This window comes from Bison bison, unplaced genomic scaffold (genome assembly GCF_000754665.1).
Source record: "Bison bison bison isolate TAMUID 2011002044 unplaced genomic scaffold, Bison_UMD1.0 scf7180017864033, whole genome shotgun sequence".
Lineage (NCBI taxonomy): Eukaryota > Metazoa > Chordata > Mammalia > Artiodactyla > Bovidae > Bison > Bison bison.
Genome location: NW_011494605.1, coordinates 1,364,910 through 1,375,987, shown reverse-complemented (window position 1 = coordinate 1,375,987; position 11,078 = coordinate 1,364,910). Strand labels below are relative to the sequence as shown.

Sequence of the window (11,078 nt, the reverse complement as noted above, 5' to 3'; positions counted from 1 at the left end):
GTTTTGCCTGGGCTTCTGGCAGTTCCCACCCAGGGACATGGTTGAGAGTTTCACATATTGAGTGCTTTTGGGATCTAAACTATATTGCAAATCACTCAAAGAATAGCTTCCTCACGGTATTTTTTAGAACACCTACTTATTTTTAAACATCTTCCTTTCACCATCAAAAGCTGCTTCTTAATGTTATTATTGCTCATGGCAATCACATTTCAGTTCTCTGAAAACTACTTGTCGGTTTTTCTCTCTGTGCTGTTTCTATTCAAGTGAAGGTACGTGACTTGCTTTCTCTGGATGCTCTCCACTACCGCTCACCCCTCCACTCCCCCCACCCTCCCCGCCCCGAGGAGACCACTGTGAAATCAAATTAGAAGCATACAGTGTCAGCATTAGAAGGCTCCCAATATTTCATCTCAATGAATTCAAACCCTTGCACCTCCCTTATTAAAGATGAAAAAGCTGAGGTATGGAGCATCCCAAAGCAAGTAGCAAAATTTTTTTTAATTTAAATTTATTTATTTTAATTGGATGCTAATTACTTTACAATATTGCATTGGTTTTGCCATACATCAACATGAATCTGCCATGGGTGTACCTGTGCTCCCCATCCTGAACCCCCCTCCCACCTCCCTCCCCGTACCATCCCTCTGGGTCATCCCAGTGCACCAGCCCCAAGCATCCTGTATCCTGCATCGAACCTGGACTGGCGATTCGTTTCTTATATGATATCATACATGCCATTTCTCAAATCAATGCCATTCTCCCAAATCATCCCCCCCTCTCTCCCACAGAGTCCAAAAGACTCTTCTATACATCTGTGTCTCTTTTGCTGTCTTGCATACAGGGTTATCATTACCATCTTTCTAAATTCCATATATACGTGTTAGTGTACTGTATTGGTGTTTTTCTTTCTGGCTTACTTCACTCTGTATAATAGGCTCCAGTTTCATCCACCTCATTAGAACTGATTCAAATGTATTCTTTTTAATGGCTGAGTAATACTCCATTGTGTATAAAATTAAGCCAGGATGTGAGGACCTTTAAGTCCCTAAGACTCTCTTAGTTTGACCTCCTCAGAAATGGAACGGGAAACCAAGTGCAAGCAGTTTATTTAGGAGGTGATTCGGGAAACAGAGCAGGGCGTGGTGAAATAAGACAGGGAAGGGAAGGCAGCTCTTCAGGATGTAATGAGCACCTTAACTCTGTGGGCAACTGGGGCACAACCCCCCTGAGAGCCTCAGGAGATGGTTTAGAGCACGCCTCCGAGCTGTCCCACTGGAGGGGGTCAAGGAACCCATGGTTCCACAGTGACCCACCAGCTCTTGTTTCTCATTGGCTGAAGGGTGATTAATTCCCCAGCACTTCCAGCCTGTTCTATGGAGGGGGCCAAGTATTTTTCTGCAGCTGGAGGAAGTCCTCAGCATAGTTTTAGTCTTTCAGTGGGAGTCACCCAGCAATCACGCGTAGGAGATATGGGTGGGGCAGTGACATCCCCTGCTGCAGCGGCCAAATGCTCATTCCTCCCTGCCCTGGCCAATAAACTTTAACTGCCTTAGAGGTAAGAAGCTGAAACAAAACATGACTTATAAGGGGAAATTAAATGTACAGGGTTGGTATTTGCAAATGAATAAGCATTATCCTTATTTTACAGAACCCACCATGCACTTTTGCATGTTACCAACTTTGCACATACTATCCCTCTATCTTGTACGAACTGCTAGAAAACTCCTATTCATCCTACAAAGTCCAGTTCCAATAAGAACTGTCTATTATGTCCTTTGCTGATTCCTCAGGCAGAATTAATTGCTCTCTTGCTTTGCTCTAACAGCATGTCCTGCCTTTGTCACACTTGCTACTAATGGTAGTAATAATAGCTACTGTTTATTGACTAATTTTGCTCCTACTGCTGCTAAGTCACTTCAGTCGTGTCCGACTCTGCGTGACCTCACAGACGGCTACCCACCAGGCTCCTCCGTCCCTGGGATTCTCCAGGCAAGAACTCTGGAGTGGGTTGCCATTTCCTTCTCCAGTGCATGACAGTGAAAAGTGAAAGTGAAGTCGCTCAGTCGTGTCTGACTCTTCACAACCCCATGGACTGCAGTCTACCAGGCTCCTCCATCCATGGGAGTTTCCAGGCAAGAGCACTGGAGTGGGTTGCCATTGCCTTCTCCGAATTTTTGCTCCAGGCCCTGTTTTAAGTAATTTATGTGAATTAACTCATTTAAAACTTTCAAAAACTCAAAGCTGCTGCTAAGTCACTTCAGTCGTGTCCAATTCTGTGCGACCCCATAGACGGCAGCTCACCAGGCTCCCCCGTCCCTGGGATCCTCCAGGCAAGAACACTGGAGTGGGTTGCCATTTCCTTCTCCAATGCATGAAAATGAAAAGTGAAAGTGAAGTCACTCAGTCGTGTCCAACTCTTCGCGACCCCATGGACTGCAGCCTACCAAGCTCCTCCGCCTATGGGATTTTCCAGGCAAGAGTACTGGAGTGGGGTGCCATTGCCTTCTCCGAAAAACTCAATGAAGTATCTGCAATTACTATCTGCATTTTGTAGACTGGAAATGAAGACAGAGATTAGCGGCTATCCCAGTATCTTACAGTTGGCAAGTGGCATAGCTGGGATTTGGTTCAGAAGGTCAGGCTTCCAAGTCTCTACTCTCTTTGGCTGGGGTAGAGAAAGGGGCCCAAGCACTGAACTCTGGGACTATTTCTGGCAGTTTTGGTAAGGCCTCATGCCAGGCTAGGAAACACTGTCTGCAAAGAATCTTAAGCAGGTAAATGACTCAAGATTTGCATTTTACAAAGGTCACTCTCACCATCATGCACAGGGTGAATCAGAGGAGGAGAGACTGAGAAGAGATAACAGCATTCTGACTGGTGCAATAATCCAGGTATGATGAAGTCCCAAGTTCAGCAGGACTCCTCCTCCCGGGACTAACCCCCCTTACCTCCCCAGCCATTCCCCAACATTGTGGGGCTGCTACTCCTAGATGTGTGGGCATCCTGCACAAATGCACCAGGCCAAGGGCCATGTGGGGGCAGAGATGATGCAGCTTGGCTCTGGCCACACCTGTGAGCCCTGGTGAAGAGTCTCAGATACAAGAAGGAAGGGGGCCTTTGGCTTGCTTGCAGCACAGAGAAGCCATGTGGAGTAGCGGCGGTCCTGCCCAGTTTTCCCTCCAGTCCAGACATTTTAAACTACTTTCCCTTTCCTAATTATGTCATGAGTTTCCCCACCTCTATTTTGAATATTTGATTTCCTCTGGGAAGGATGCTCTTTCACTCATCCATTCATTGTTTTACTTACATTTTTTTTAACACCTAACATGGACCAGGGAACTTCCTAGGTGATGGGGACTTTACAATCTAGGGGATGAGATAAGTGTAAATGTAGAAATTATGCAAATATGTTACTCTGACACTTTCTTTAAAGGTAAAGTTGGAACCATGAGACTACATGCTGGATACTGGGGACTCACCTGCTCTGGGATGCAGGTGGCCAAGTTGAGATGGTGCCTGGGATGATATAACTTCCCTTTGGAAGGACATGACTTTCATGTTGAGATGTGAGCAATGAGTAGGAATTAACCAGGCACAGAGGGTAGAGAAGTTGAATGAACCACCCTTCCTGCTGTCTGACCATGGTTAACAGTGTGCTCGTGAATCTATTTCTCTATAGATCTGGAGTTCAGATGAGACTCAGTATAACAAAGGCAGGGGGAACTGAGGAAGAGGTCCTTGAAAGAGAAAAGAGGAGAGGGATACATGAGAGAAGCTGCTGGGAGAGGGAGCTGGGGACCACAGCGAGTAGTAGGAGGCTGGACTTGGCGAGACCCATGGGAAGTCCTCAGAGCAGGCTGAAGAGCTCTGAGAAATGGAGATGTTCAATATTTAATTTTAAATTGTGCTTCTGTAGCTTACAGCTCTTCCCCTCCCCAAACCTTCAGTATAATCGGTTGCACATAAATGCCTTATGTAGACGGTTTGAGGGAAATTGGGGGAAACAGCTGAGTGCCCAGAAAGGGTCCTGATGATCAGTAAGGATAGCATAGACATGGGAGGTGACACAGAATGGGAAAAGGTTGAGGGGCACAGAAATGTAGAGGCAGCAGCTACAAGAGGTATTCATACACACAGATGTATTGAAGCCCTCAAAACAATAATTTTATTTGTATTCAATTATGATGAGTGATTAACATAAAGTGATGATCAAAGTCAGCATTAAAATGTATCCCATGAGAGTAGGGACAGCCTGGACAAAGACAAAAGAAGGAAGGGACATTCTCATGGGTGTCTCTGGCAATGGGACAGGGCCGTGGTTTCATTCTAGACATCTGAGACTCAGTGTAAACTCCAACTGAAATAGATTCTTCGCCACCCCCAGCTCCCCACCCAGGCAGGACTTTGTAGAATTACCATCCAACGTTTACTGTTACTAATGCAACGCCTGTTACTTTCTGGGTACAAAGTCACTTGGACCCTGCCCCTTGGAGTGCTGTCTGGTCTGGGAGCCAAATCTCACAGTCCTGTGATCAGCACTGTCACAGAAGCAGGTCCAGCGGGTGTGGGAGCAGGAATGGGACTTTGATCCATTTGTGGGCATCAGGCAGCTTCCTGGAGGAGGGACATCCAGGCAAGGTCGTGGTTTTTTCCAGGGTAGCTGGATGCCTGGCAGGCAGAGGGAGAGGGCAGAGGCACAGCTGCAGGGGCTCCTAGGTAGTCTTCGCTGCCCCTCTGCCAGGCTTACTCATAGCACCAAGCAGCCGGTCTTCATCTCTCTTGTCTCCAACAAGCCCTTTCTCTCCAGCTGGCCTCCAAGTCCCTCAAGGGCTGGAGACTTGGTGCATGTTTGGATGTGAGAGTAGGAAGCTGGGAGATCTGAGTGTACCAAGAAGAGCTCCCTGCCCCAATGCCAGCTGCCACCTTGCTTACCCTCCACCTGATCTGTCCCTCCTTCCAGTCTGACAGCCACCACTGCAGAGCTGCCAATGAGAGTATAAAGCCCTGGGGAGGTTCCAGCTGGAAATGGATGAGCGGGGATTGGGAGACAGAGGGTAAAGGGGGGAGATGGTGGACAAGGAAAGAATAAGGGCGAGCAAAGACACGGGAGGATTTTTGCAACTTTCTTGCCACTCATGACACATGTAGAGTAAAAGCTCCTGAACAGACTCACCAGAGGAGGGAAAACTGTTTCTGAGGTAGGAGTGAAAGGTTCTGAGGTGGAGAGAGCTGGAGCCCGAGACCCAGTGCAAGGCCTGCTGTGTGTCCTGAGCAGACCAAGCGCCCTCTCTGGGCCTCCTGGGTCCTCTCCTCAGTGTGCAGCCTGGCCGAGGTACTTGTCAGGGCCCCCTGCAGTCTCAATCTCAGGGTTCTGTGTGGACAGCGAGGCTGGAGGAAAGCCTGTCTGCAGCCGGCCAAGCCTGGCAGTGCTGAACCTGCCTGGGCCAAATGGAAGTGCTGAACCTGCCTGGGCCGAAGCCAGGCCTGCGGAGTCATGCAAAATAGCCCCAGAGGAAGACATTGACGGCCAGCAGCAGCACAGCGTTAATGTTGCAGACGCTCCTCCAGAGCGGCTCCTCCGCGATGCTGGTCAGTTTCTGTTCCAGGGCAGCCTTCTCGACAGGGCTCAGCGCTTGCTCCGGGGCTCCCGAGAGTCCGCAGAGCCACCGCCACAGCCACTGTCCCCAGGACCTGCGTGGGGCTGAGGGACAGGAGTCAGAGGGGAGGGAGGCAGGGGAGCAGCAGAGCACAGGTGGGAGAAAGGAGATGATGAGAGAGCAGGGCTGGGGGAGAGATGGTGAGAAACCCAGGAAAGGAGCGAGGCGCACAGAAGGGGCAGAGGCAGGTCAGCTTAGCCCTGGTGCAAGCCGCAGGCGGAGTGCTGAGCTAGGGCCTCATGCTGAAACCCCAAACTGTTGTATAGCGGATTCATCTCCAGGGGCGGGGGTGTTGGGGGTGAGGGTAATGGAGCTCCTCCCAGTTCAGAGCGACCGAGGACCCAGTGGCTCAGCATTAGGAAGCACACTGCCCTGTGGTATAAACCAGATCCTACACCTGCACTTTCACAGTAATGAGGGCAATATTTTGGCTCCCATCTGCCTTACTCGTTTAATATCAGTAGTCATCTGGGAAGAGGAAGGGTGATATTTTGAGGATTCCCTTAGAGACCCCATCCCCAGTGAACTCCCAAATGGGGTCTTTGAGGACCCATGACTTGGTGTCTGTCTCCATCGCTCCGCTCCACTCCATATGCCCTCAGCCTACCTCCAGGCTCCTCCTGGCCCTGGCCGGGGTCTTCTGCTCCTCTGGCCCCTGTGGGGCCCTCCCCAGAGGCCACCTCCGCTGTCCCCGCTGTACTCTCAGGGGGCTCCTTCTCCAGCTCAGAGAGGGGGTGATGCCGCGTCCACCAAGTCAGACGAGCCAGCTGGAGGGAAAGCAAACAGTCTCAGCTCAGGTGCCTTTGGAGGGCAGTCGGACTGTAAGAAGAGAGGACCCTGTTCCTGGGAGGCCGGCAGAGCCTTGTGGAGAACAAGAAGGAGCTCGCGGCTGGAGGAGGTCGGGCTCTGAGACCTGACTCACCCGCCCTTTGAAAACCTGAACTCCTTGCACCTGCTCCACGCAGGCCTCCTTCGGGGGGCCAAAATCTCAGCAGATCAGGTTGGGCCCCTGACCTCCCAGAGCTCACAGACAGGGAGAGGCAAGACTGGGGACAGGCAGACAGGTGCCCTGTAGGGTAAGGGAGTTAGAGAAGGCGAGGTTCGGAAATAGACCGGCACTTTACAGGAACAGATCACCTTAATGAGGTGAAAAGGGGCAGTAGTCAGATTAGTGAGCTGCTGCGCTAACCCAAGAAAAGAGTAAGTGTATATAGGCATATATATGGAAATCTACTGTCTTAAGGGGGCCTGTTCTTTTCCAAGGTTGTTCGGAGTAGTTATCTCTTAAACGGCTGGGGCAAGAAATTCTGGAGATCGGCCAGAGGCTGAATCAGCTGGGAGCTGGGCGTAATCAACCTTAATGTCCTTTTTTTTTTTTCCCTTCAAGTGAGAGAGTTCTTTGTTTTGCATAGAATGGTGGGGAGGACCCTAAGGGAAGTTTTAACTCCAGGCTATTTTGATCCATGTAACTTTTCTTCATGCCCCACGTAGCAACTTATGTGGTCAGATGGAGGAGCTGACGGTAAATGAAACTGGCCGGCAGTGGAGAGTCACGGAAGACAGAGGCAGAGCAAAGAGGTTGAGTTCTAGCTTTAGAAAGATCTCCTGGAGTGAACTGATGGGATTCAGCCTAGAGCCGGCTGTGCAAGTGAAACAAGAAAAAAGGAGCAGCCAGACGTCACGGGAGGGGGCAGTGTCAAGGTTAAGGAGTGAGCTCTGCAGGCTATGACAACTGAGTAAGCAGGCGGGGGAGAGAGGAAATGACGGCTCACACAAGGAACAACAATATTTAAGGAGCAGGAAGAAAACCCCATGACGATGGCAGAGGGGCAGTCAGCTGGCAGGAAAAAAATACAATGAGCAGAAAAGAGGTCTCCAGGATGCAGCATGTTGGCAGTGATATCTGGTTCTTCTCAGAATCCACTTAAGGTGAGGATGGGGAAGTGGCCATTGATTTTTAGTTACAAGGTTGTTGGGCATCTTGGCATGAGCGACGCCAGAGGGCAGTGGGACGCCAGCCAGACGGCAGTGGGATGGGAAGTAGATGAGAGGGAAGCGGAGGCTGGGGATGGAGACCATTCTTCACAGTTTTCTGCTGAGGCTCAGAGAGGGAGACAACTGTATCTGGAGGAGACCAGGAGCCAGGGAGGAGATTTTTCATTGGGAAGGATTTTGGTGCGGAATGAGACAGCAGACAGTGGGGAAGCTGCAGGATCAAGGAGTGGGCGGAGATCATTTCTGGAGTGAGTCCCCTGGGGAAGTCAACCTCTCGGCTCATCTGTGAAGATGCTGCTTGTTTGTAGGATTTCATTACACCAAAGGTCTAGATTGTTTTGCCAACTCTAAAGGTAAGGAGTGTTATTATTTCCACCCAGTGTATCAGGGACCAACTTTTGGCATGGGCTCTGTTACGGGCAGAATACTGTTCCCGCCAAATTCACATGCTGAAGTCTTAATCACCCCCTACTTCACAGTGTAACTGTATTTGGAGAGAGGTTCTTTAAAGCGGTGTGTGCTAAGTCCTTTCAATTGTGTCTGACTCTTTGTGACCCCATGGATGGTAGCCCACCAGGCTCCTCTGTCCATGGGATTCTCCAGGCAAGATTACTGGAGTGGGTTGCCATGCCCTCCTTCGGGGGAGTTTTCCAACCCAGGGGTTGAACCCACATCTCTCAGGTCTCTTGCACTGGCAGGTGGATTGTTTACCACTAACACCGCCTGGGAAGCTCCTCTTTAAAGAAGTGATTAAGGTTAAATGAAGTCTGATGAGTGAACTCCAATCCAACGTGACTTGTGTCCTTAGAAAGGAGATTAGGACGCAGGCAGACATAGGTAAAAGCCCACATGAAGACAGAGGGAAGATGGCCATCTATGAGCCAAGGAGAGAGGCCCTGGAGGAAATAACCCTGCTGACACCTTGACTTCTGGCCTGCAGACCTGCAGGAAAATAATTTCTATCGTTGAAGCCACTCAGTATGTTGTACTTTGTTATGGCAGCCTGAGCGAACTAATGCCCTTTTGCTCTAAAGAAAACAAAGTTTCAAAAGACAGAGCATCCCTGTCTCAGTTCAGTCCAGCCGCTCAGTCGTGTCCAACTCTTTGCGACCCCATGAATCACAGCATGCCAGGCCTCCCTGTCCATGTCTGGGGACTGGTAAATCCATCAGCATGGGAGCTGTGAGGGTTTCAAGCTGAGCTCTTTGCTAGATTGTTTATTTTTTCATAGACTGGTTTCTTCAAGGTCCAACTCAAAGTGGCCTTGTCAGACCACCCTTCCCCTCCCCCAGGGGCGCCTGCCTCTCCTACTCTCGACTGCTCCCTCTGAGCTTGGTCCTCTGTGCTTTCTCCTGGTAGAGTAACTGTTGACGGTGTTGAGGTCTTCCTTTTCCTCTTCCCCCTGCCCCCCACTTCCCATGGACAGTGGCTGGCAGGGACCGTTCATCTTTGTAAGCCCAGGACAGGGCCTGGCCCAGAGTAGGTGCCCACTGAATAATTTTCCAATTGAATGAATCACTTTTCACTTGGAAATTAACAGCACAAGGAGCTCACCATCCCTAAGACATCTGTGACCGCAACCCAGTAGAGTGAAAGTCAATGGTGGAATTCTAGGCACTGGGGAAGGGGAGCATGGGGGCCTCACTCCAAGCACTCCACTTGCCTTTTCCTCAGGGATGGGAGCTGTGCAGAGGCTGACAGCGACGATGACGATGGCGGTGAGCCCACAGAGGAGGAGTGCGAAGTAGAGGTAGTGGAAGTCCTTGAGCACGGCCGGCCTGCGGTCCTCCTCCCCGCAGGCTGGGGCTGGGTAGCAGAACTCCAGGATCATGCGAAGAAGCCCCACCACCAGGCCAAACAGGAGGCCCCAGAAGGCTCCCTGCAGAGAGAGGGCACACCAGGGGTGGGATCCAGGTGGGAGAGCCTCAGAAGCTAAAAGCCACAGATTGTCACAGTGTGTGCAAGCCTGCCTGAGTGAGTTCCCCATGAATGCTGCTATTGCTGCTAAGTCATTTCAGTCATGTCCGACTCTGTGTGACCCCACAGACGGCAGCCCACCAGGCTCCCCCATCCCTGGGATTCTCCAGGCAAGAACACTGGAGTGGGTTGCCATTTCCTTCTCCAATGCATGAAAGTGAAAAGTGAAAGTAAAGTCGCTCAGTAGTGTCCGACTCCTAGCGACCCCATGGACTGCAGCCTACCAGGCTTCTCCGTCCATGGGATTTGCCAGGCAAGAGTACTGGAGTGGGGTGCCATTGCCTTCTCCCATGAATGCTGAGGTGCTGTCTTATCCTAAAGCGGGCAGAGTGATACACTGGAAAGGACATGGGCTCCAGAACCAGACAGGCCAGGCTCCACGGTGGAACAATGACCAAAGCAGTGACTCGACCTCACTCACGAGCAGCGATAAGCAAATTACTAAGTACTAAGGATAGATGTTTAATGTTCAACTAGAATGCAATCTTTGTAATCAGTGGGGAAAACCAGGATCTTCCTCCCCAAATTCCTGTCATAATAAATCAGAATCAGAGCACTTCCTTCTTTAAAGAAAAGCTCAATTTCATATCTTCTCTGTAGCACTGTTGGGCCCTAACCTACACCTGTTTCCCAGGTATAAGGGTTAGAAGGCTTTTATTTGCACAATATGAGATGCTGGCCCAGTTTCAAAAATTCTGGAATGAATAGAAACCTCCAGAACTCAACAGAGTCCCAGTGTGCATGCTGGTTATCAGCAGGGGGCCTTGAGCTCTGCAAACAGCAGACCCAGCAGAGGCCTGGCTTAGCTACCCCACTGAGGGCGGGGGGCTCTGTGGTCTCCTTCCTGATGACCCTGGGCTCTCACATGGTCCTGGGCAGTCATGTCTGCTACGTTTCTTACCTCCCCCAAGGTACAGCCAATGGATTTGGGGCTCTCTTTTCCAGGCTATCCCAGGGAGTGACCAAGGTCACCCTCCCGGTACCTCCCAGGACCTGTTAGATTTCAGTGCAGCTCCATGAATGGCACACATGCACCCCTGTAAGCTCACACTTTGTTTCATCATCCTCTTTGCTATAAATTTGCTGACATTTAGAACCTTACAGTGTTAGAGAAGGCAATGGCACCCCACTCCAGTACTCTTGCCTGGCAAATCCCATGGACGGAGGAGCCTGGTAGGCTGCAGTCCATGGGGTCGCTAGGAGTCGGACACAACTGAGTGAGTTCACTTTTGACTTTTCACTTTAATGCATTGGAGGAGGAAATGGCAACCCACTCATGTTCTTGCCTGGAGAATCCCATGGACAGAGGAGCCTGGTGGGCTGCAGTCCATGGGGTCGCTAGGAGTCGGACACAACTGATCGAGTTCACTTTGACTTTTCACTTTCATGCATTGGAGGAGGAAATGGCAACCCACTCCAGTATTCTTGCCTGGAGAATCCCATGGACAG

General features: G+C 50.5%; 1 protein-coding gene across 1 annotated transcript in view; it reads right to left on the bottom strand.

Annotated features, from left to right (window-relative positions):
• Window positions 1–2,540: 2,540 nt before the first annotated feature.
• Window positions 2,541–11,078, bottom strand: part of SLC5A9 (solute carrier family 5 (sodium/sugar cotransporter), member 9) — a 21,194-nt gene continuing 12,656 nt past the window's right edge. Inside the window, exons 11-13 of the mRNA XM_010834433.1 lie at window positions 9,316–9,531; window positions 6,265–6,424; window positions 2,541–5,701 (exon numbers count right to left, since the gene is read on the bottom strand). Coding sequence (XP_010832735.1) covers window positions 5,493–5,701; window positions 6,265–6,424; window positions 9,316–9,531 — 585 coding nt within the window. The 3' untranslated portion in view covers window positions 2,541–5,492. The remainder of the gene's footprint in view (window positions 5,702–6,264; window positions 6,425–9,315; window positions 9,532–11,078) is intronic.